Genomic DNA, 25,971 nt, shown 5'->3' on the forward strand with positions numbered 1-25,971 from the left:
GATATGGCCTTGGCATGGGGCCATAATGTGGCTCCATGAACTTTTCTTCATTTTCGAAGGGGACCCTTCAGAAAATTTGACAAAAAATCTAAAAAATATTTTGTTTCTATGTTTTGATGCAGATTGATGAAGAATCTATCCGCGAATCGATTAAGGTATTCCTCTCAAGAATCGGATGATTATTGCCAAAGATATGACCATCGATGGGGGCCATACAGTGGCTCCATGCACTTTTCTTCATTTTCGAAGGGGACCCTCCAGAAAATTTGACAAAAAATCTAAAAAATATTTTGTTCCTAGGTTTTGAAGCAGATTGATGGAGAATCCATCCACGAATCGATTAAGGTATTCCGCTTAAGGATCGGATGAATATTTCCAAAGATATAGCCATCGCTGGGGGTCATATAGTGGCTCCATGCACTTTTGTTGATTTTCGAAGGGGACCCTCCAGAAAATTTGACAAAAAATCTAAAAAATATTTTGTTTCTATGTTTTGATGCAGATTGATGGAGAATCCATCCACAAATCGTTTAAGGTATTCCGCTTGAGGATCGGATGAATATTGCCAAAGATATAGCCATCGCTGGGGGCCATAATGTGGCTCCATGAACTTTTCTTCATTATCGAGGGGACTCTCCAGAAAATTTGACAAAAAATCTAAAAAATATTTTGTTCCTAGGTTTTGATGCAGATTGATAGAGAATCTATCCGCGAATCGATTAAGGTATTGCGCTCAAGAATCGGGTGAATATTGCCAAAGATATAGCCATCGCTGGGGGTCATATAGTGGCTCCATGCACTTTTGTGGGTTTTCGAAGGGGACCCTCCAGAAATGTTGACAAAAAATCTAAAAAATATTTTGTTCTTTGGTTTTGATGCAGATTGATGGAAAATCCATCCACGAATCGTTTAAGGTATTCCGTTCAAGAATCGGATGAATATTTCCAAAGATATAGCCATCGCTGGGGGCCATAATGTGGCTCCATGAACTTTTCTTCATTATCGAGGGGACTCTCCAGAAAATTTGACAAAAAATCTAAAAAATATTTTGTTTCTAGGTTTTGATACAGATTGGTGGAGAATCCATCCACGAATCGTTTAAGGCAGGGATGCCCAGTCCCATTGCTCTCGTTCCTCCTTTGTTGTTGGATTGCTCTGTCATATGGGTAGAGCAAAATCATATACGTGTGCTGCTCCCAGTATAGGCAAGGCAAATTACAATAACAATTTTTCGTAGTTTAATAACACTTAAACAGTTTCAACACTTTTCTGGCATTTTGTTGTTGGATTGCCGAAAACTTTTCACTGCAAGAAATCACTTCTTGTTGAGGTTTTGGACAGAATGGTTGACTGTGGAACGATGCATTTTTTCTTTGTCGAAAATTTTCTTTGCGAGCAGCAATGTATTATATGTAATATAATAATAAGCGGAAACAAAAAAATTAATTTGGAAAGGCATTTTATTAAATGCTATGCTAAAGTATCTGCGTCACAAGCCGATATGGAAGCGCAGTAAAAAAAATTCGAAAAATAATTGAGCATATTGAAAATAATTATAATCCTAAAATTAATTCTCAATTATCCGAAAAAAATTTTTTTTTTTTTTTCTGTTGAAAATGTTACAAAAATTTTTTTCAGTGATACGATAGAAAAAAAAAAAAAAACTATCGCTCATATGTATTTGTGCTTTTGTGCATAGGTATTGGAATTTGCTCTGTCATAAGCAGTGCTTGGGCACCCCTGGTTTAAGGTATTCCGTTTAAGAATCGGATGAATATTGCCAAAGATATAGCCATCGCTGGGGGCCATAATGTGGCTCCATGAACTTTTCTTCATTTTCGAAGGGGACCCTCCAGAAATGTTGACAAAAAATCTAAAAAATATTTTGTTCCTAGGTTTTGATGCAGATTGATGGAGAATCCATCCACGAATCGTTTAAGGTATTCCTCTCAAGAATCGGATCAATATTGCCAAAGATATGACCATCGCTGGGGGCCATATAGTGGCTCCATGCACTTTTGTTGATTTTCGAAGGGGACCCTCCAGAAAATTTGACAAAAAATCTAAAAAATATTTTGTTTCTATGTTTTGATGCAGATTGATGGAGAATCTATCCGCGAATCGATTAAGGTATTCCGTTTAAGAATCGGATGAATATTGCCTAAGATATGACCATCGATGGGGGCCATACAGTGGCTCCATGCACTTTTGTTGATTTTCAAAGGGGACCCTCCAGAAAATTTGACAAAAAATATAAAAAAAATATTTTGTTTTTAGGGTTTGATGCAGATTGATGGAGAATCCATCCACGAATCGTTTAAGGTATTCCGTTTAAGAATCGGATGAATATTGCCGAAGATATAGCCATCGCTGGGGGCCATAATGTGGCTCCATGAACTTTTCTTCATTTTCGAAGGGGACCCTTCAGAAAATTTGACAAAAAATCTAAAAAATATTTCGTTTTTAGGTTTTGATGCAGATTGATGGAGAATCCATCCACGAATCCTTTAAGGTATTCCGTTTAAGAATCGGATGAATATTGCCAAAGATATGACCATCGATGGGGGCCATATAGTGGCTCCATGCACTTTTGTGGGTTTTCGAAGGGGACCCTCCAGAAAATTTGACAAAAAATTTAAAAAATATTTTGTTCCTAGATTTTAATGTCCTACAATTCCCGACTCCCTTTTTCTCTTCAACAAAGTCAGCATTTAAAAAATATGTATCGTTTTATTATTTATCGTTTATACATTTTAGATTTAACTTAAACACAGATGGGATTTAGATGACGTACACAGTCGTGTGGGGTGAGTAACAACAGATTGCAATTAATCGCTAATTGCCGAGTACGAAGTACGAACTGACGATGATACAATGGCAGCATACGGCTGAGGCTAAGTTAAGTTAGGTACATACGTTGGTCGTATTAAAACTAAAGGTACTGTCTAATGGAAACGCTACTAGGCTTTTCGCTTTGCTACGAGCCGCTTTGGAGATGTTTCGTTACAATAACTAAGCTGAGACCGCCTCCCAATCAAAATCTTCTCCTCGGAGCGGCTCATTCGATGACTATGTACATGTCGCTGTTGTGCGCTGTGGGTGTGCTGCTATAGCTCTGATCAGCTTCTGGATCGCTGTGGACACTAGCATCTGACTCGGCCGCCAAGTCCATGGCGAACTGGGGCGTCGATGATTTGCATACCTCCGTGCTAGGTGTCTGGGCATCGATGAAAAAGTCTGAAGAGGATTAACAAACAAAATGGTATTAGTTATATGGTTTATAATAATTTTAATATCTCATGATGAATGTATTTGGTGGAATAAGGACTCTGTTTGGACGCTACACAAGTATTTAATGAAAATTTGGATCATTTACCTGATAAAATGATTTAAAATTTTGACTTTGTGCTTGTGTAGGTTCTTATAATGGAGGTGCATTGATTGTCGATTAATATTTTCTGATAACTGTGTGATTGTGCTTTAAAATGCTACGTCGTGCAGTTCAGGTGTCGTGGGCATTATTTGTACTGTAAGAGAGTTTATGTTGTGGTTGAATTTTCAAACGATACGCTACAGAAATGATATGATTCTGCAAATGAATGCTTAGATCTTAAAAACTATGTGAGATACCAACCTGATTCGACGCCATTCCATTCGCTGACCACGGTGTTGTGGCTGTGCTGGTGGGGATTGGGATGATCCTCGACGGATCCCTCGTATATTTGCAGGTCGGTCGCCAGTTCATCGTGCTCCGTCATATCGTCAAAGTCAAAGATCTCGGTAACCTTGACCTTGTTCGTATGATTGTCGGTGTAATAGTAGGCGTAGAGAGCGTCGTTGTGCGTGGTCATTTTGAGGACATGCTCAAAGTTATCGACATCATCCTCCAGGGGAGTGGCGCCACTACAATATAATTAATATTAAGTTAGTTAAGAGTTTAAAATAGGTATCATTCTATAAGCCTACCATTCATCTACAAGAATGGATACTCGAGGTCCATAGAGGCGACTGGAATGCAAAAGTCCTGTGGCATCAAAGTGCGGCTGATCATAGAGCTGTAAGAATTATATTTAATTAGTATTTTTATTTAATTAATTAACTAATAAATAGCTAACAGACTCACCGTAAATTTGTTCAGCAGGCGTATTTGCATGGCATTGTTCAATTGAACAATAAAATCCTCCACCATAACCCTGGCCTGTTTTGTGAGTTTGGGCGTCAGAGTGGTGATTCTAAAAAATAAATAAAATATATATTTATATCATAAAAAATCACTAATTTATTGAGCAAAACCTACTTGGATATGGTGGCCAGTAGGAAGTCCATGGGCACTGTGGCGGGCAGAGAGAGCAGCTTGATGCCGCGATGCTTGAAGATCCAGTTGGCTAGTCCCTTGTTGGCTTGCTCTATGTAGTCCTGGATCACATCCAGCACTGTTTGTGGCATGTTTGAGCTTAAAGCGTCCTGCAAACAATAAAACAATAAATTAATAAATAATATTTAACCAAAAATAAGATCAGTTCTCTTACCTTTCTATGCTTTTTGCACTCCCTGCACTCTGGATCGAACTCCTCCGGCTGGGCCACCGTTTCGGAGACCACAAACGTGGATTGGACCGCCACACAACGCCGACAATTGATGAGATTGTTGCGGTGCAGGAACTGGAGGGCATCGTCGAATCCCTGCTGGCAGAACTTGGACAGGAACTCGGGACGCGGCGGGAACAGGATCCTCACGAACCGGTTGACGTTCTGTCTGGAGATCTCGATGCTGGTATTGGCCCAGTTCAGGTGAAACAGTTGTGAGCTCTGATCGCGCGGACAGATATCACTTTCTCCGCAGAACGGGCTGACTGTGATGGTGTTCTCGTCCAAGATGGGCAGGTTATCGGAGAAGGCGCCGTCCATGTAGCGGACACCGCGGAACTTGGGCGGCAGTATGCCCGAAAATCCGGGAATAAAGCAGGCACAGAGCAGGGCCTGGAGCACCTCTTCCCGGGACTCGAACTCCGAAATTATCACATTCTTGCCGTCGTAGACTCGGGTGAGGGAGATGTGCAGTCTGCCGTTGACCCTCTTGTGGGCATCCTCTGGGAGGTGCTTCTGCAGACCCTCGAGCAGGCAGGTCTGGATGTTGAAGGAGGGACTGAAGGGGCCCAGGGAGTAGCGACGCGCCTCATTCACCACGCGGAAGAAGTCAGATGTCATGCTGCCTGAAATACACAACACACGATAAATTATTAGTTATTTTTAGAAAATATTAGTTCTAAAATCGAGAAGATTCCTTTGCTAATCGGGCTGATATTTGTGGGTTCAGTGGGGCTATCTCTCCTAGCTTTTCCCCCGATTTCTGATTAGCGATCTGCGTCTGATGATGCCCCCGGGCTTGTGCGTCACTGTGTCATCCGAATCCAAAGGGTCAAGTGCTGCTCTTGGAGCTTGGAGCTCTCGGAGGGGAAGTGACGTGCAAACCTTGAGTGGTTTGGAGCTGTTTGTTTCGTTTTGTTTCAGTTTTTTACGCGACCCCCAACACAGTTAATTGTGCTGATAAGCAACTATGGGTCTGGTCTGGTTCCCCACCATATGATCGTATTCCACAATGAATAGTGTTTATATAAAAAATATATAGTATATGGTGTATGGTGTAGTTTTGTAAGTCGTACGATGCCAAGAACCGATTGTAATTGATAATCATTGGCTTATCAATGAATAATTATGTTTAATTATTTAATGATATCAGTAAAGTTAAGATTATGCGGGAATATCCCCTTGTAAAATATTTTCATTAATGATGCTGACAAATTTCTATATTCTAGATATTTTATCGCACCTTTCGCAGGAACTCAATCGCCAAGTGTGTGGGAACCTATGCTCCTCTATGGTGGCCATAAAACTTAGCATGTGCCATGTGCCGCGTTGATAAGAAAGGCAACCTGCTGCCACACGCTAGTACTTTCCAAATATTTTGATTAAATGGAAACAGTGAGGCCTAATCCAGCTCATTGATAAGGCCGGAAGAGTACATAAATATAATACATATAGTAGAAAAGTTTCTAATTTCCGAAATTGACGTAAAACGAAATCAGGCCATCTGACAAGACAGAACGCGGAATAGCGAGAAAGCTAAGGTCATGACACGTCCCTCTTCCCTCTCAGAATTATGTGAAAAATCGGGAATAACATTGGTTAGAAAACAAGTGACATAACACTCACTTATCGCTTAAAACTATTTAAAGCTGGTATGACATTGAAACACTATCGTAGTTGGAGTTTGGAACCTTGGCGAAGAACTTTTATGGTCAGAACTGTTCATGGGGGGGCCCTCTGGTCCCGGTCTCTGGTCCCAGTTCCCGGCTCCCCCCGATTTCCTATCAAGTTTTGTTTTCGCTATTCCGCTTTCGTGTGTCAACAGCAATAATAAACTTGAGGGGAAAATGCAAATAAACAACGCTATCAGGTTACGTGATGGATTCTTAACTTTTGTTATTGTTTTTCAATTCTAAGCAAATAACAGCTGCGTGTGAAGAAAAGAGATTTTATTACAGAACTGGGGAGTGGCTTCTACAGAATCTTAAACAAAGTGAAATAATATTTAAGTAATAATAATTAAAATCTATTAGATACATTTATATCTATGTATCTTGCGGTTACAAGTCAAGTGCAACTAACGCCCTCTATGGGAGGACGGCAGCATAACGGAAAATCGAAACGAAACCAAAGTAAACAACAATAACAAAAAAGAGGAAAAACAACAATGAGAGCAACACCAAAAATACAACATCTTGGGGGCTCGACTTGAGTGGATTAAGAAACAAGTTCCGAGGGGGGTTGGGAGGGAGAGCGAGCAGTGGGGGACAAGGAGAGCAGGCCTGCAGTTGTTGCTTTCATCGGGAAAGTAACGGCATCTCAAGGCAAAAAAAACTTTCAACATAAAGAGGCCCAAAGAGCCAGAAAGAGAGAGGGAGAGGCACACACCCCCCATTTCCGTGGCCTGACCCCCAAAAATTTGGTACGCTCTCTTGTAATCTGGTACTCTCTCGCTCTTATCAGGCCCCAGCCCTTTTTTACTGTGTCCCACTCGCACTTACTGGCCTGGCACCCGCCAAAGGCCACATCACGTGATATTGTGGTTGTATTCCTCATAGAGGTCTCTCTTCCCCACATAGGCCTACCGAACGAAAAAAGTATCTGAATATGCCTCTTCCGCTGGCGCATAGTTCGCTTGTAATGTTCTTTCTCCTCATATGTTTACAGTGGGCCCGGAAATTATGTTTACTTTTCAGTTTGTTTGCTTAGTGACTTGTAAGAGTTCTTTGTTTCGGATTTTCTTAGGGATTCTAATTGGTTTTCCATTTTCCTAATATAGTTTCCAAGAAACCCTTTGTTTTCTTATAAATTTGATTAATTAATCAATAGATGAACCATCCTAATACGTCCTACATCCTGAATAAATCATAAACTTCATGATATAATATTTTATTATAATTTTTATTAGATTAGAACACTTTTATTTTAGACTATAGAGGCTTTATGCTAATATATCTCCGAGAAACCCTTTGTTATAATAGTTTTCTGATAACATTTATTAATAAATCAATAAATAAAACTCTAATACATCCTAAATTCCTTGGTATTATTTGTTTTTTAAATCTTTATTAGAACCCTAGACTTTTCTTATAGATATATTCTAAGAAAAACTTCATTAAAAGTGTTTTCTGATAACTTTAATCAATAATTTAATAGATAGAAATATTATATCTCACAAGACCCATGATATAATGTTTTAATATAATTTTAATTTGATCTCTAGACTTTTCCTATAAACTGTAAAGCCTGTATGCTAATATATCTCCAAGGAAACCTTTGTTGAGAGTTATATGTTACAATACCCATGATATAATATAATAAAATAATTTTTATTAGATCACAAAACTTTTCCTAAAGACTGTATAGGCCTTATGCAGCCGTCACCCGTAAAAATTCATACTATTTAGGTCACATTGCAATGCCATCCATGAGTTGTGTGCACTTGGCAACGGATTTTCGGGAAAGGTTGCTTTCATTTCGGTTCAGTTTTCGTTTTTTTTTTTTGCCGTCTCTCAGGGTGGGTTTTCGGGAGGACTAGCCAGCGAAATGGAGAAAGGCGGCTGGAACTTTGGCCCTGGGCGGAACCCGATGCAGCTGTCCCTCAGCTGCTACGCTCTGGACAATATCACTCCTATAATAATAACAATATTGTGTGCCATGAGTGGCGAAGGTTATGCTCCACCACATCCCCCCATGTGACCAAGTGCTATCTATGATTAGTTTTGTGTGCCGCAGAAAGTGTGTCAGTCAACAATGATGATGCCTCCATTTGCATTGCCGATTATTGATTGTGCGGAGGAGAGCGATCATTGAAAGATACGACTCAAATACACATTATAGAGGACCCCGCAGAGCTGATAGTGAGGTGGAAAGCCCAGGCCCAGCTGCAGGCCTAGTGATTCTCATTCAAGATAGTATTTGCTTTGTGCTCTAATCGTCTTGAAGTAGGAAACTAAGCCCAATGCGAAATACATACGTCAATCGGTTTACAATAATTCCCTGCAGAACGTCTATATAGATAACAATCTGAAACTGAATCGGAATCGGAATCAGAATTGTAATCGAACAAAGAGCTCGATCTGCGACTTAAGTTACCAACTGCACTTGACTCATATTTTATTCCCATTTATAATATTTCCAGCTGGCATGAAATTTGGTGATGCGTTCTCCCAAATGGACTTTAAGCGTCGGAAGCATGACTCCCACATGATAACAGAACCATCATAAAGGTAAATCAAACCGATAAGCAATGAAAATATAATGTATATAGATCGAACAATGAATTGCAGTTGAGATTTCTAAAAATTTCCAGATAGGCAGGGCAGTGGAGGGAACTCATTTGAAGGTCGGACATTGGCATTCTCACTAAAAATAAATCTATACTACATGTGGGTGTTTTGTTTTTACACATTTCCATCTCTATATAATAGATTTTATTAGATTTTAGCGTATATTAGAGGATCACCAGTTTCCACAAGGTGATAACATGGCCTGTAGCTAAGGAGTCAGTACCAGGGATTTTGCCACGCGACAATAAAGTCCGATTTCTGCTCGTGTTCAAGTGGTTGGAGTGTCCGTCCCCATAGAGGAAGTGCACAAAAGAGCTGATAAAGGCGGTCGGGTCGGTCTTCAAAAGGCGGTGAATGAATGGTCGAAGTATGGTAGTGCCGGATGAGGTGTTTTTTTCCCCAAGAGCCTATCTAAATAGCTCTATTAGACCGATACATGCGGGTTTTCGGGTATAATTGAAATTTATAGCAGGAATAGCAGGATGTTATAAATAGAAATAGACGACTTGTCCTAAAATTTATTCCTTATAGATATGGTCTATAGTACTTCCCTTTCAAATGTCATGAAATCGAGTGAAAACTTTCACAAAACTGTACTGTACTGTACTTTACTTGTACTTGGGACCTGAAACCCCATTCCTAGACCTAGGTTTTATGGGCCTACGACTATTAAAGTCCACATTAGACACGCTCCGGGGCTGACTAATCAAATAGACCTAAAATAAGTGCCGCAATTAAAGTTGTAACTGAAACTACTGGCTGGCAGGAGAAACTATAATTCCAGATACCTGCCACATCGGGCTAACGAACTTTCTAGCAAGTGTCTGGAAGTAAATAACAGGTAGGCACCAGGTGGAGGGCAAAGAAGATGCAAAAAGGTGTAAGCCAGAATGATAAATGATCAGAATACACAGAGAAGAAAAATGAGAAATTTAAGAAGAACTAATACCATTTAGACCAAAAACGGTGGCTATTTCTTTCTGTGCATGAACTTCAATGAAAAGTGAGCCTGCCAGTCCCCGGGGGTGATGATCAATGATCATCCCACTGGGAAAATAAAACAACAAATCGATTGATTATATTTTTACGATCGAGTTCTGTGGCTCCTGCTGACGTTATACACGTTACTCCCGATTATGGCTGCCAATCGCCCTGGTCAGAACGATAAGAGACCCGATCCGATCCCAGTATACAGTAGCCCGGCCCGTGTGAGTAATCCCCAAGAGAGCTGACTTTTGTTTTTTAAAACCCTCGCCATCCGATGCTAGTTTTGTGGCCCCTTTGATTGACATGTTTATACCCACGATACAAACGAAGCGTTACAAGAACTCATATATATATTATTTTTCTGTTTCCCGGTTATATATAGACCTGATTCCACAATGGCACAACTTTTGGCGTCGAATTCCACGTCGACTTTCGACGAACGGGCCTCCTAAACAACACACACCAGCGACCCAGCGACAAAAACAAATAAATAATTCGACCTTCAGCATCTTGATCGAAATATGTAGAAACACTCCAGTTCAATCAAATAGTTATTACAATTTTAAATAAATTATAATTCGATTTTAAAGTGGATTTTATGAATAAAGTAACATTTTTATAATTTAAAAATATATATTTTGTAATTATTTTTATGAAGAGCTATTGGTAGCACCCCTGGTGTCACTGCCTAAGCGTGTTTGCCTAGCCCGCCCATTTATTTTGGGTCTGCCGGTTTACAAAAGTGCGTTGTCCCGGGCTATGGGACTTGTTTTTCTTCAGCGGGGCTGGGGCTGGGCTTTTCAACTGCTGCGTAGTTTTCTTCGCAGAGACGAGCCCCCCTTTGAATTTCGGGCAAACTCACACATATGCATAGAGGCACTATCAAATTATGAAAGACCCCCATTGACTTCCTTGCGACCTACAAACGCTAAACAAGCTTATCAATTAAAGAATGCGTTTAATATTGAGCCTCTCGCAGCATCCAGCATCCAGCTCTCGCTGTCTCTTTCGCTCGCCCACTAACAGAGTCACTGAACTGGACAGTGGTTGTTTTTGCAATCAGCTGTTTCGCAAAACCCAGGCACAGTGGCCTCAAAGGGGGGTCACAAGTGCAAAACAAAACTAACAATAGACTAACCTTAAAAGTAGGTCAAATAAAATATGATGTGAAGAAACTACTAGAAACTATTTAGAACAGCTGGAACTATAATCCCCTTTTTGGAAATCCCACCCCACGCCACTGCTTATTCGAGAAAGGGGGAGAAGTAGGCAGGTAAACTTACCCAATGGCAAATCGCAAAGGAGGCAGCAGGCGGCCAGCGAACCGGCCGAGGCGCCTCCAATTTTCTCCAACAGCAGATGAGGCGCATACTTTTTGAAACAGACTGCGACTCCGACGTGGTAGATGCCAAGGAATCCGCAGCCAGCGAATGATAGATTCATGCTTTGTATTCTGTTTAGAGTTCTATCGGCTGATGTGTGTTTTTGGCGTTTGCGTCACTGTTTTGTTTTTGTTTCTTGCTGCGTCTAGCACTTTTCAAAGACTTAATTCACCCAGCTTATGACAGATCGGTCGATAAACAAATTTAGTTTGGGAATGACGAATAGATCGTTTTAATGCACTTTTTTCGATGCTTTTTTAGCTAGTTTTTAGTTTTTCTTGCGCGCGAACCGTTATTCTCTCAACTGAACGTTGTCGGTCGCTTATATAGTGTACAGAGTGACCGTTTCCCGCTCTTTTGAAATAGCCGGCAATTGCAAATATATCGATAAATATATTGAGTAAACAGGGGAAACTTTAAATATTAAGATTTTCTCATTTATATTATGATTTTATAATTAAACTTCGTTAGTTTTCATTTTTAGACTCAGTAGAGTCTATTTTGAAAACTATCGCTGAATTTAGTCACGACTATTGGCTTTTAAAAAACAGTGTTGGAAATCCCCAGGGATAACACTTTGAAACATTTCCCATCGCTAGCAGTATTCGGTTTGCAAAAAAATAGGTTTTCATGAAAAAATGGAATTAGGCAAGAAACTACGAGAAAGTGGCTGGTAAGTGATTTCCAACTCCACAAGGAACATGGATAACCAGCGTTTACTGCAGGTACTTTACGGATGAGGGCCTTAAAGTGCTGTCAACGGCAGTGGGATGTGAGGAGCCCCGCAAAATTATTGATGAGGCGCTGAACGTAAGAGAGTAGGCGAACCGGCTGAGGCAACTATTTATTTGTTTTTACCCTTGATTTTAGCGAGATATACGCGACATAGGCGGCGGAGCACTGCCTACAAAACGAGAGGATGCCTCAGTGCCGGGTCGGATTGTCCTGCAGGTCCAGAGAATCCGAAACATATCTGCCCCCAAGGCGAATGAGGAGTCGAAGGCGGCGCCCCGCCTTCTGCAGCTTGATCTGAGCGATGGCCAGACATCTATACAAGGCCTGGAGTTAGAGCCGGTGCCACAGCTGAGTCTGAATGTCGCGCCCGGCACCAAGATCTATTTCAAGGCTGAGAAGCTTCAGTTGATCCAGGGATTCGTGGTGCTGCGCTCCGCGGAAGTCCAGATTCTGGGAGGCCGCGTTGATGCGCTTTACGAGAAGTGGGATCTGGCCAGGACCATGCTTAGGTACGCCCGCAGCGGCCGCCCATTGAGTGGCACTTCAGCTCCTCCGCCGTGGGTGGCTTTTGGAAAAAAAATCGACTCCACAGCGGACAGGAACTTCAAGAGTCTGGGCTCCTCCGGCGACAAGGAGAAGCCCGTTAAGGAGAACGACGAGTTCAATGCCATGCGGAACGAAGCCATCGCCGAGGCCACCAAGGCGGGTGGCAAGAAGGTATTCGGCGGCGGTGGACAGAACATTGTGGATCACAACATCAAGAAGATTCTTGATAAGGGCTTCACGGAGGATGAGGCCCGCAGTGCCTTGCACGCAACAAGAAATAACCTGGAGCGTGCCCTTTTCAACCTGAAGAGGCGCAAGGAGGCTGGCGGCGTAGGACCCATAGAGGCCATGGGACGTCCTGGGCGTGGAGAGCGTGCTGGTAGGGAGGGGAAGCGAGGAGCCAGCAGCAAGGACGAGGCAGAAGCGCCAAAGCCTGCAGCGAACGCCACGCTTTTTGATTTCCTTACCACCAAGCTACCAGCCTCCGAGGCACCAGCCCCAAGTGTTCCCGAGACCTTCGCCTCGACTCCAGCGGCGCCAAACACTGCCAGTCATTATAATCCCTTCAAGCAATACGGCAGCTCCAGGTTCGGCGAACCAGACAGTAAGCCATCTCTTGGCGGAGGAGGTGGAAAGTTTGGCGATCGTTCGAGGTTCGAGAACAACGTATCGAGCAGTTTTGCAGCCCACCGTGGTGGCCATGGTGGATCGTCGAGGGGCGGAGGACGCAATCGAGGTGGCGGCAAGGATGAACGGCCACCGAGGGACGAAAAACCGCACAGGGAAGAGAGGCAACCGAGGGAGGAGCGACCGCCAAGGGAAGAGAGGCCTCCCAGGGAGGAGCGCCCGCCAAGGGATCGTGGTGGTGCCTTTAACGAACGTGTGTCTGGACGTCACAAGGCGGAACAGTCGACCGGGAAGGCCACGAATCGCAATGGCGTCGATAATCCTCCCGGCAAGAGTGCCACCGAGGTAAAAACAGAGCCGGAAGCAACCAATGGAAAGGATCAGGCCGGGAATAGGCGAGGCAGCGATCGGGGCAGCAACCGTAGTGGGTCCAGTCGAGGCGAGAATGGCAATGCCAACGGAAACCGGCGTAAGCAGCAGGGAGGCAGCTCCGGATCCGTACCAGGCGCCGCCAAGTCAGGAGAGGATTTCAGTGCTCGCCTCACCAAAGTCACCGAGGAGACGGCCAATCTCAAGGTGAGCAGTGCTCCCAAGCGCGAGAATCGCCGCCGGCAGGGTCAGGGCAATCGCCAGGGAGGAGCGGCCACAGGATCAGACCCTCAGCAACAGCAGCAGCCGGCAGCTCAGGTGCCAGCGCAAAAGTCTAATCAGAAGAACCAGCAGACGCAGCAGCAGAACCATCAACATCACAATCACCGTCATAATTCTCAGAGCAATTACAGTCAGTTGCCAAACGGATATACCTACGATCCCAGCAAGATCATGGGTTTCCAAAGCAAGGAGGCTAACGAGTTCGCCATGAGCCTGCTCAAGAGTCAGGGCGTGGGAGTGGCCGCTCAGCAACAACAACAACAACAACAGCAGCAGGAGCAGCTGCAAAAACTTCAAGCGGCGACATTTGTTTCGGCTCCAGGTCCAGCTCCAGCTCCCACTAACGCCCATCCTCATCCTCATCATGCTCCGGCTATATCTGGGCCGCAGGCCGCTCCCCGGGATCACTTTGGTATGTCGCCCGGCGATGCCTGGATGTGGAAGAAGGGGGACTTGTGCATGGCCAAGTACTGGGACGATGGCAGGGTGAGTTAGACCCAATAGTGATGACCGAGGGAGTCTTATTTCTCTTAAATTCCAGTATTATGAGGCTGAGATCACGGGAGTTTCGGAGAAAACTTGCGTGGTCTTCTTTTTGGGATATGGCAACCACGAGGAGGTCCTGAAGCTGGACATTCTTCCCATCACGGACGCCCAGAACAGGCCGCTCAGCAACGCTCCACAGTATCCCATGCAGAACCAGCAGGCGCCGCCGGCGCATCCTCATTCGCGCTTTCGCGGCGATCGCCAGGCCCAGCAACAGCAGGTCTATGTGCCGCCCCACAAGCGGGAGCATTGAGGCGGTCTGTTTACAACGTATTTAAATCAATTAAAATGTTTCGAATAAAAAACTTTAAAGTAAATTTGAAAACAAAGAAAAAGTTAACCACCAAAAAACTTTCCAAATCATTTTAAAAAATATCTAGAAAAGTTATAAGTTCTTTTAACTTTTTTTTCATTTAAAAAGTGTGTAATTCCAAGTAAAGCTAATAAACATCTAGAGCTTTTTTAAAAAATGAATATTTAAAAAATGTATGCAGGTCCACTTAAGGGTTAAGGATTTTCGGAAATTGGCAGCACTTTGCGGCGGTGTTGACCAACACTGGCGCAACATTTTGCGAATTTTTCCTCACATACATACATAACTTATTTTTAACATTTTTCGACGTGATTGTGATGTGCATTTTCTCTCATAGTTTGTGCTTAACCATGTAAAATATAATTAGAAAATAGTGTATAAACAATAAGAATTAGTTCAAAGGTAACGATAGCTAATTGAAGCAAGCTAAATAACTGAAAGAAACGCAAAACGCTAACCAGATTCGCCAGCTGGCTGGCTTGGCTGACTTGCTATAATCTGTTCGGAGCTGTCGCTTGGTGGCCATGCGGAATGATTAACGAGCCCTATACATAAATAACTGACTAATCAGATAAAAGTGCATTGCCTGCACTTGCATGTATTGTGCACATATAAGTTGCCGTTTTTATATGGCAAAATCATCGTGTTTGGGACAGTGTTGTTTTGTCAAACAGGCGTTGGTGTTGTGAAGCGTGATCAGCCGATAATCGCATTTTGTTTGGATTGATACTCGGCCCTGTATCAATGTATTTTAACAAAATTAAATTATAAATAATAAATTGAATAAAATTTATTGTGTTTGACTCGTATTTTACTTTCCCTATTGGTAAAATGAGGTTATTATATTTTCCAATTGCCACATGCGATACTCGACTGCGATTGTTTTTCGTTTCCAGTGCTTTCCAACACTGTCGACTGTCTGCTGTGCCTAGCACGTAAAAGCAAAAAAAAGAAATGGTAAAATAAAAGCCCGTAAATTCGCGTGTATTGTGAAAAATAACAATCAATGACTGTTTACCGCTGCCCCGGAACCTAAACAATGCTAGTAACTCGAATTTAGCAGGCCGAGTGCTGCAGTAAGGCTGCTTGTAGCCCGAATACGAAATGGCCTGGTCGAGAAAAAAATCTGCATATGTATATAAAAAGAAAAAGGGCAAAAAAAATAACATTAAATAATAGTAGTACGGCGTATACTTTCTTGATAAAGTGCTTGCAATTGCTTGCCGCTGACGTTTTCGCCATTTAATGTAAATAACACCCGATGCCAGGCCGCATATAAATAAAAACGAAGCACACACACAAAGCAACAACACACACGCACAACAACACACGGGCAGGAAGGCTGGCTGGCAGGCTGGCAGGAAAAAAAAAAAGCGCAGAGCCAGCAGCAGCACCTCCAAAAAAGCAAAAGAAGCAAATTGAAATTACTTTTAATTATGCTTGCAAATTTCCACCGAGTGCGTGTTGTTGTTTCTTCCCCCCTCTGCCTTCATTTTTTGGCCAATGGCCACCCATCCCCTCCGAGGGTGCGCCAGCCGGTGCGACTGAAAATTGCTCTTATGAAATTTTGCGTAACCGAATTAGAATGAAAATTGTGTAAAACGGAAAATGAATATTGGTGGATAACACTTTGGTTTGTTTACGCCGTCCACTCTATATATATATATGTATTTTGTATATATATTTTATGTACCTGGGTGGCGGAGAGAGCTCTCTCTACCCCGCAGACACAATTGTTTGTGGACCGATAAGCCCCGGGCTTCTGCGGTGCCAGATATAAACAAAAACTCTGTTTTGGCCCAAACTTGGAGTGCAGAAAGTCGATTTTAAGTCAACTGTTGCCGGCACTCGACAACCTGCCAGTTGATTAAATTTTGTTTTTAAAACCAAACTAAATTTTAATTTGTAAGATGGAAAATCTGTTTATCAAAAACACATCAAAAGAAAGTAAATAAATAAAAGAAAAGGCTTTTAACCTCATGAATTATACAATGGGGTTCAAAAGAACACATTTTTCCTTGAAATTCGTATACTAATAAGTGCTGTTGGTTGTTGTTTTGTAGGAAATGGAGATTAAATTCTTATTAGTTAGTTAAGAAACAGAAATCTCTTCAATTTTCTAACAAAATCTATCTCTTTTTCAGTAAACATAATGCCCGCAAAGTATCTGAACCTTTAATGTAAAAAACAAAAACGAGAAACGATCTATAAATATTAACCACCCACAGTTGTTAACTTATGTAAGTATTTTAGTTTCCTTAATTACATATATCACCATAGTTAACTATTACACCCCTTTGCAGTAGAATTACTCTAGAACTTAGACGAGCAATCAAGACAAGCTAGCCCGGAGAGCGACACATGCATGAGTGACCATCCGGAGAAGCCTTCCCAACTCAGCCATCATCATCCGCGTCAGTGAACGATGGCCGCCGAAAAGGAGATGCAGGCCCACGACATGGTCCGCCGACGGAGCTGGGCCCGGGCCGTCGCTCTCTACGACCAGCTCATCACCCCCACACCGGGAGGATCGAGTGCCCAAGGAGGATCGGCAACTGGGTCCAGTGCCGGCGGCCTGGGAACGGGGACGCGGGCGCAAAAAGACCAACAGATCGCCTGCCTACTGGGACGCTGTGAATGCCTCCTGGAGATGGGGAAGTTCGAGGGCTGCTTGGCTGACGCCTACAAGGTGCTGACCCTTCTCTCCGAGCAGACTGAGTGCCTGGCCAGTGTCTCCCGAGCACGCCGCTGGCTCGTCCACGCCCTCTTCAAGATGCACAAATACGGGGTGAGTAATTATCTCAAAATTATTGGCTGGGATGTACCAATTGGAGTTCTTTCCAGGATGCTGAGATCTTCCTTAGCAAGTGGATCAACGAGCTAAGCGGCCAACAGATATACTCGGACATATCGAAGACCCTGGAGCGGTACAAGTCCATCATACAGATGATCATGAACGGCCAGCACAAGTCGCAGGCCCAGAAGATCCCGCACGCACGTCTCGAAGACGAAATGGCCATACTGGACACGAAGCTGGATCACTGGGCCACCAACAATCTGCCACTGGACAAGTACAGCAAGTTGCTCAGCAACAAGGGTCTCAAGAAGCGGGAGCAGCAGCAACAACAGCAGCAGCAGCAACACCAACAGCAGCAACAACAACAGCAGCAGCAGCAGCAGAATGGCAACGGCATCGGTGGCAACTATCCAAGTAGCAGCAGCAGCTCCAGCACCGGCAGCAGCAGCACCATGTCCAGCTCCAGCACGAGTCTCTACAAGACAAACGATCTGCTGGCTGCCATGAAGCTAACCGCCGGCAAGCACCCGCCTGGCGAGGGATCTGTCACGGGATCTGGCTCGGATCAAGGCGATCAGACGACGCCCTCGACCACCTGTAGCTACTGCGCCATTACTTTCCAGACGAGAAACGAGCTGCGCCAGCACTGCCAGACGGAGGCCCACCAGAAGGTTATAATGAGCGATGAGGGTGAGTCCAAAGTGCCTGTTTAGTTTTAAACTTAAAAAAAAACATGTTCTGCTAATAATTTTATATTTTTTATAAAATATTTATAATTTAAGATCTATCTTAAATCTTATTTTCTTAAAAACCTTTTAATAATTAACTTAAAAAATAAAAAATTAATTCGAAATCACTTCAATGATATGATTCTACACCCTAGACATACTTTTCTATATATTTTTGAAAAACACTGCCAAATATGAATATCCAATCACTAAAAATGAACAATGCTTTGCCCCACCGTTTAGGCCGCGACTGGAAGTGGCGACCCCCGCCCCGAGGCTACACCCTGGACACCTACTCCCTGTGCGAGACGTTTAGCGAGGCGCACACCTGCCACTATGGGGCGCAGTGCGTGGAGGCCCACGGCCAGGACGAGCTGAACGAGTGGAAGGAGCGCTTCGAATACCGGCGGATGCGCGTTCAGAAGGCCTGCGAAAAGGAGCTGTACGGCAAGTCGTACACGGAGCAGGTGCTGGAGCGATGGATACAGGCGACGGCGCCGGAACGGGTGATGTGCGAACGAGTGCCGGACATGGAGGCGCACTGCGAGCAGCAGCTGGTGACCAGCATCAGTTCGAAAACCTCAAAGCGGGAGTGGCTCTTCCAGCTGGAGACCAAGAAGCCGCTGAAGGCTGTGGCCCTTCTGCAGGATGCCCATCGCAACCACTTCGCCCTGAAGAGCATCAAACAGAGCAAGCCCACGGAGTCTGCCATGGAGCTGAAGTCTGACCAGGAATGGGTGTCAGGAGGTTCTTCCGCTCCGGCAGAAGCCGCTGGCGAGGAGGCTGCCACGCTAACCCACGAGATTACGGTGGAGTTCCACACGGAGATCTACGGCACATTTCGGCAGGCCATCTGCTTCGACGTGGGTCAGGAGCCCCTGCTGGTCCGCCATCTCTGCGTGGATGTGTTGCCCGTGAACGATGCCGAGAAGATCGAGGAGATCAAGCGGGACATCATCAACAGCTCGGCCACGCGCTGGGATGTCGCCAACACGCAGTTGACGCGCTTCGAGACCACCATCGGCACGCACCTGAAAACCGAAGCGTATCTGAGCGATCTCGAGCACGAACGGGAGCTGTTGGAGCGGTATCCATGCCCCCGGGCAGCCACCTTCACCCTGACGCAGTCCACCATCCTGGAGAAGCGGTTGACACAGAACAACTACCGCTCCCGCACCCACGAGCTGCTCAACGTGGAGGAGATCGCCCGCTACGAACAGATAGCCAGGTACAATGTGAGAACCAGGCTGACGGTGGCTTCCAACTACATCCTGACGCCGGCCGGGATGGCCACCAGCACGGCCAAGTACTCTCTGGCCGGCGAGCTGTTCGCTCTGATGCGTCTGGGCAAGGACATCTCCGAGGACACGTCCCCCGGCCGTCTCATTCTGTCGAACTGCAGCAGCGTGTACATCTCCAAGCCCGAGGGCACAGAGTCCAAGGCGGATCAGCTGCGTCCCGTCTACGAGGCGCTCATCGAGGACAAGGGAAAGAATGTCATCTACCTGAAGCTCTCGGCCAAGTGCGTGGAGGCGATGGCTCTGCAGGCGGACACGGAGCTGGACGTGGACATACAGTTCCAGCTAAATCGGATGCCCTACTGCGAGTGGCACAACGCGGTGGACAAGATCACCGACTTCCGGCTCATATTCCCCGCCACGGAGCTGGAGCCGAGTATTCCGTGGACGCCCAAGAAGCAGTGGGCGGATGCCTGTGAGCCGAAGCTGAATGCCAAGCAGAGGGAGGCGGTGAACGCCATCACCACGGCACTGAGCATCAAGCTGCCGCCGATTCTGCTGATTGGTCCCTTTGGAACTGGGAAGACGTACACCCTGGCGCAGGCAATTAAGCAACTGCTGGCCCAGCCAGAGGCCAAGATCCTGATCTGCACGCACTCCAACTCGGCTGCCGATTTGTACATCAAGGAGTACCTGCATCCGTGGATCGAAGAGGGCCTCGAGGAGGCCACACCGCTGCGAGTCTACTACCACAAGAGGTGGTCGGCCACCGTGAACAGTGTGGTCCAGAAGTACTGCATCACCGACGGCGTCGGTAACTTCAAGCGGCCGAGCGTTGAGGATATCATGCGGCACAGGATCGTGGTGGTGACACTGAGCATCAGCATGGAGCTGGCCACCCTGGGCCTGCCGAAGGGACTCTTCACCCACATCTTCCTCGACGAAGCGGCCCAGGCGATGGAGTGCGAGGCCATTATGCCGCTGGCGCTGGCGAACGATTCCACGCGGATCGTGCTGGCGGGAGATCACATGCAGATGAGTCCGGAGCTGTTCTCGGCCTTCGCCAAGGAGCGCAAGCTCCACATATCCCTGCTGGAGCGACTCTACGACCACTATCCATCGAACTTCCCCTGCAAGATCCTGCTCTGCGAGAACTATCGCGCCCACGAGGCCATCATCCGCTTCACCTCGGAGCTGTTCTACGAACAGAAGCTGGTGGCCTCCGGCAAGCAGCCGAAGCACGAGCGCTTCTATCCCCTGACGTTCTTCACCACCCGGGGCGAGGATGTCCAGGACAAGAACTCGACGGCCTTCTACAACAACGCCGAGGTGTACGAGGTGGTGGAGCGGGTGTCGGAGCTGCGGAAGAGATGGCCCAGTGCCTGGGGAAAGCTGAATGACACGAGCATCGGCATCATGACGCCCTACGCGGATCAGGTGTTCCGCATCCGATCCGAGCTGCGGAAACGGCGCATGGGCGGCATATCCGTGGAGCGAGTTCTCAATGTCCAGGGCAAGCAATTCCGAGCGGTCTTCCTGTCCACGGTGCGCACCCGCAGGACCTGCATGCCCCAGGGCAGTGGACCGGGCGCCGCCTCCTCGGCCAGCATTGGCGATGCGGACACGGACTACGGTTTCCTGAGCAACTCGAAGCTCCTCAACACGGCCATCACTCGTGCCCAGTCGCTGGTGGCGGTGGTGGGTGACCCGGTGGCTCTCTGCTCGATCGGACGCTGCCGGAAGGTTTGGGAGCGCTTCATCGAGATCTGTGACGAGCACAAGTCGCTGTTCGGTCTCACCTGGTCGAACCTCCGATCCCAGTTGGACGGCGTGGAGCTGAAGAGAGGCTATGTCCTGAATCCGCTGGCGCCCGAGTTTGTGCCGCGATCCCTTCAGCCGGAGGCCTACCTTAGGGAGCAGGCGGCTCTCTACCTGAACGGGCCCCAGCATGGTCATGGCGGCCACGGTCCACCAGGGCCGCCGGCCCACTTTGCCACTGCCGCTGGAATGCTAGGACCTGGCCCGGCGGCGGCTGCCCACCAGATGAACCAAATGGCAGCCGCCATGGCCGCCAATCACATGTACTCCATGATGGCGGCCGCCGCAGTGGGCGGAAAGATCGGCAACGGCCCGGGACCAGGAGCAGGACCGGGAGGACCCGGCTCAGGACCGCCCCCGCACTTTGGTAGTGGAGGGGGAGGAGGAGGCGGCGGCGGCGGGCATATGGGCATGCGAGGACCACCGCCTCAGGCGCCCCATTTGCGGGGTATGCCGGCTGGAGGACCACCGCCCAGTCAGCCGCCCGGAGGAGGAGCAGGCGGAGGAGGACCACCACCACCGCCATATGGACAGTACCCGGCTATGCAGCACTGGCGGCCACCGCAGCAGGGACAAAACCAAGGTCCCGGGCCGGGGCAACAGCCCCAGAACCCGAACGCCAGCCTGTGGGGACCGCCGCCGCAAACCAATCCCTGGAGCGCCCTGCCGCCCAACAAGCAGCCACAGCAACCGCCACCACCGCCAGTCAGCAACGCTGGACGAGGACCACCGCTCAACGCGAATCCATCGCTGCCACTCCGAGGCGGCAGTGTTCCGCCTCCGCCGCCGAACGCCTCGGCTGCCGCCCAGCTGCTGAGGAATCCCAGTGAGCTGGGCTACCTGGCCAAGAAGACCCTCTACAACCATGGTCAGGCGCCGCCCCATCACGGACTCTATGGCCTAGGGCCGCCACCCAACCCATCGCAGCAGCAGCAACAGGCGCAGCCGATGGGCGGTGGAATGCAGCGGGGGAGCAGTGTGCCCAATGGACCGATGTCGCCGATGGAGAACGGTCCTCCGCCCTATTTGCGGCACAACGGCAGTGGCTACAATCCGGGTGGACCTCCGCCGCCACCGTCGCAGCAGCAACAGCCGCCCGGGCCAAATCACTTCATGTACGCCGGCAAGCAGCCGTCACCGAGCTCCATGAGATTCCAGGAACTTTTGCCGCCGAACGTGAGCATCTACGAGATGGCGTTCAATCCGAAGGAGGAGCAATACAAGTGGTACCTAAAACTCCTGGAGACAGTGGGTCAGGACGGAGCCAACAAGTTTGCGGACATGCTTCGCCAGGTGATGGCCACTCTGCAACAGCAGCAGCAGCAGCAACAACAACAGCACAAGCCGCCGCAGCAGCCGATGGTGAACAATCCCATGCTGAACAATCCGCATGTCCAGCGGCCGCAGTACCCGATGATGTATCCCCAGCAGCAGCAGCAACAGCAGCCGCAGCAGTCCGTGGATGCTTCTCCGCCGCTGGAGAACTTCAATCAGCAGATCGATTTGGTCTTCAACTCCATCATGAATGGTGGCAACGACATAGCACAGCCGATTCTAAGGGATGTCTTGGGCATGGTGGCGGGCAGCACCGGCAATCCCAACGGTCCTCCGATGAGCAATGGCCTCAATGGCGCCGATCTCCAACAGCAGCAGCAGCAAAGCCGCCTGTTCGCCATGATGCAGCAGCAGCAACAGCAACAACAGCAGCAGCAGCAACAACAGCAGCAGCAGCAGCAACAAGGGAAGCCACCACAGGGTCCAGGTGGTCCAGCACCACCCGGACCATTGTATCCCAATCATATGGGCGGGCCGGGCCTCCACCAGCCGCCACCGCCCAACGGCAGTGGCAATAGTCTGGGCGGCGTCGGGAACTCCAACTTCATGGGCAATGGTAAGCGAAATCGGATTTGAACCGGATACGAAACGGATCTGGCTCGAATTATTTGGATCATTGGCAAGTCAAGACAGAGGGAGACTTATTCTGTGTTCTGTAAATATTGTTTTAAGATAGTTTTAGATTAAAGTGTGATATATTCGATATTTTTTCAAGGATAAGTAGTATGCGAATTGTAGGGATTGTGAGGAGTGTCTTACAACTTGGCCAATTGCCTGATGGATCCACCTATTGACTCCAAATCCTAATCTAATAATTTGTTTCCTTTTCTTAGCTGGAAGTGCTCTTCTCAACGACAAACCGTTCAACAACCTGAACATGCATAACAACTTGGCTGCCAGCGGAGTTGGAGGACTGGGAATCGGTGGCGGAGGAGTCGGTGGTCACAACGGAGGACACAACAACAACAACAACGGACTGCTGAGCAATGGCAACAGCTCGGTGCCGCTGTATCGCCGGCAGGCACTGGCCGGGAACGGAATCGGTGGCGGGAACAGCTACAACAACATGCCGGGCCTGAACTCGGGCACCAACCTGATCGAAGCCCTCTTCCAGGCCAACAACTCGCTGGTGGACCATGGGATCAAGTCGTCGGATCACATGCACGGCGTGCTCTTCAACAACTTCAATGCCCTGAAGGGCGGCCACGACGTGGATCTGTTCCAGGCCAATAACCCCCACGCAGACGGTGCCAGCAATCACCATCAGCAGTCGGGCTCTTCCTCGGCGACCACATATGCGGCGGTATTGAGTGGCGGTGGTGGACCGGCAGGACCCTCGCCGGGGCAATCGCAGCAGGCCGGCGGAGTAATCGGTGGGGCAGGAGGGGCGGTTGGCAAGTCCGGCCAGTCGGTGGGTGGTGGCGGCGGCGGTGGTGATCTCCTCGAGAAGGATCCCTTCGCCGCCATCAGGGAACTGGGCCAGGCCACGACGGGATTCTACAACTATTTTCAGTGAGAGTCGGCACTCTGCTCCTGCTGTGGCATCAAAGGGCTTTAATCTAAAGGAAAAAAAAGCAACAAAAAAAAAAAAAACAAAAACAAAAAACGAAAACGAAAAAAAAAACAGAAAATTTAATACAAAAAAAAATTGAAAAATTCATAGAGAAACAAAAAAACGTAAAAAATATCCCAGATAATGGGAAGAAAACGGAAACGGAAGCGGAAGCGAAAAAAACGAAAAACGGAAAAGAGAAAAGAAAACAAAAACGAAAAAAGAACTGCTTGTTAATTATAGTTGCCTCCCCCCCACACAACCCCCAACCCTCCCCCTATCCTTATTTTTGCTTTCATTTTAATTGCAAATTATTTAGTTACGGTAGCCTTAAGTTTAACGTGTGAATTATTATAATTAATTAATAATATATACATACCTATTTAGGTAATTTTTAGTGTTTACTAAAAGTTTTGCCCAAATGCCGCAGCAGGAATTTCTTTTTCGCCGACCCATATCCTGTTTGTCCCTATATCCTTTTCCCGCCACCCATGCCCCCCTCCCCCCAGTTCTCCCTGCATCCAACGGGTTGCTCTGAGCAGCCCAGTTAAAAAAAAAAAAGAAAATAAAATTAAAAAATAAAATATTATGCCTATACAAGAAACAACCTTATTCATTAGACTCTTGAAACGAAAAAAAGGATAAAATGAGCAAAAAAAAATTACAAAAAAAAGAACAAAAAAAAATAAAAGTCAACATAAAAAATAAAAAATAAAAAAAAAAATAAAGAGATAAATATGTAATAACTATAAACTGCAGAATGCATAGTTAGCTTTAGATTGTAAGATAATTCAAGAACATTTGTATTGTAAATTTTTTCTATTTTTAGTGCCGTAGCTCGTGGGAGCTACGTGAACCTTCAGTTCTTTCTGCCTTTTCAGTTATCTATTGTAACACTTTCAATTTGTACAGCAGTTGACTATTCAAAAAATACAAAAAATAACAAAAAAAAAAAAACATGAAAAAAAACTATTAACAAAAATCATTAAAAAGTGAAAAAATTTGTCATGCACTCAAATATATAAATTATTATCCTTATTAATTGTAACTTCTGATTATATACCTAATATATATATTTGATTATATATATTTAATGGCTATAAGGGATATTGTGTACGAATTAAAAAATACCTAAATACGATATATATAATATGCTGATATATATTTAAATTGTGCACGAGTTATTTGTTCCTTTGCCCATTCGAAATTGTCGATGTGTGTGTAAATTATATTACGATTGTTGATCCCTAAGCCCTAGCCTCCCCCCATTTTTGCAGCCATCATCCCGCACGATCAGCCACCCAGCCACCCCCATCTCCTCGAGATCTCCACTTTCTCCCACCCACACACCCATTGTTTGGCCCCCACTTTCTGATGACTGGTTTAAACTGTAAACGAATCGAAAGAAATGCAAAACAAACAAAAAAAAATATACGAAATTTTCGATAAGAGTATTTAACCGATCTTTGAGTTTTATCGTAGTATTTTGGCTAGCGACTTGGATAGCATATACATATTAACTATATATACCTGTAATTATTTAACCAATTGTAACGCATAACTAAACAACAACAAAAATAAGGAAAAACAAGAACGAAATTTAAATTTAATAAACAAACAAAATTGTACTTTTAATAACCCCCCTTCACTCATGTCATTTGTTAAAAAAAAAACAAGATCTTTAAAAATATAGGATATATACATTGCATAACTACACTGAACACATTTAGTGTTAATTATATGTAAATTTAGACGCCACACTCACACATGAACACCATCGTACTAAATCTCCATAACAGGACACACTCATTGAGCACAAAAACAAGAAGGATAACAACAAA

The 25,971-nt window shown here is 46.1% G+C and overlaps 3 protein-coding genes and 1 long non-coding RNA gene across 5 annotated transcripts; 3 read left to right on the forward strand and 1 right to left on the reverse strand.

The window, feature by feature from the left end:
- Positions 1–2,710: 2,710 nt before the first annotated feature.
- On the reverse strand, positions 2,711–11,569 carry LOC6507806 (1-acylglycerol-3-phosphate O-acyltransferase Pnpla3). 2 transcript variants are annotated; one of them, XR_006507033.1, is made up of 8 exons: positions 11,146–11,569; positions 4,530–5,212; positions 4,298–4,464; positions 4,124–4,232; positions 3,967–4,055; positions 3,635–3,903; positions 3,377–3,527; positions 3,061–3,237 (listed from the first exon to the last, which is right to left on the reverse strand). XR_006507033.1 is itself a non-coding variant. In XM_001956350.4 (7 exons), the coding sequence occupies exons 1-7, from the start codon at positions 11,303–11,305 to the stop codon at positions 3,059–3,061; spliced, it is 1,656 nt and encodes a 551-aa protein (XP_001956386.2). In that variant the 5' UTR covers positions 11,306–11,567; the 3' UTR covers positions 2,711–3,058. The 2 variants fall into 2 exon arrangements, 1 of the variants encoding a protein (XP_001956386.2); XM_001956350.4 differs by lacking the exon at positions 3,377–3,527 and having other exon boundaries at positions 2,711–3,237; positions 11,146–11,567.
- LOC116655784 lies at positions 7,992–10,615 on the forward strand. Its single transcript, XR_004310844.2, has 3 exons — positions 7,992–8,051; positions 8,728–8,815; positions 10,245–10,615. It is a non-coding gene; the product is annotated as an uncharacterized LOC116655784 (long non-coding RNA).
- A 230-nt stretch (positions 11,570–11,799) lies between the features above and the next one.
- On the forward strand, positions 11,800–16,993 carry LOC6507249 (tudor domain-containing protein 3). Its single transcript, XM_001956349.4, has 6 exons — positions 11,800–11,917; positions 11,970–12,054; positions 12,115–14,289; positions 14,345–15,064; positions 16,807–16,902; positions 16,966–16,993. Exons 1-4 carry the CDS (start codon positions 11,883–11,885, stop codon positions 14,600–14,602), a joined length of 2,553 nt encoding a protein of 850 aa, XP_001956385.1. The 5' UTR covers positions 11,800–11,882; the 3' UTR covers positions 14,603–15,064; positions 16,807–16,902; positions 16,966–16,993.
- An 18-nt stretch (positions 16,994–17,011) lies between these two features.
- Positions 17,012–25,765, forward strand: LOC6507250 (probable helicase with zinc finger domain). The gene is made up of 4 exons (XM_032454089.2): positions 17,012–17,450; positions 17,507–18,149; positions 18,431–23,134; positions 23,412–25,765. The coding sequence occupies exons 1-4, from the start codon at positions 17,088–17,090 to the stop codon at positions 24,092–24,094; spliced, it is 6,393 nt and encodes a 2,130-aa protein (XP_032309980.1). The 5' UTR covers positions 17,012–17,087; the 3' UTR covers positions 24,095–25,765.
- Positions 25,766–25,971: the final 206 nt, after the last annotated feature.

The sequence above is a fragment of the Drosophila ananassae genome, chromosome 2R, assembly GCF_017639315.1.
Source record: "Drosophila ananassae strain 14024-0371.13 chromosome 2R, ASM1763931v2, whole genome shotgun sequence".
Classification (NCBI taxonomy): Eukaryota; Metazoa; Arthropoda; class Insecta; order Diptera; family Drosophilidae; genus Drosophila; species Drosophila ananassae.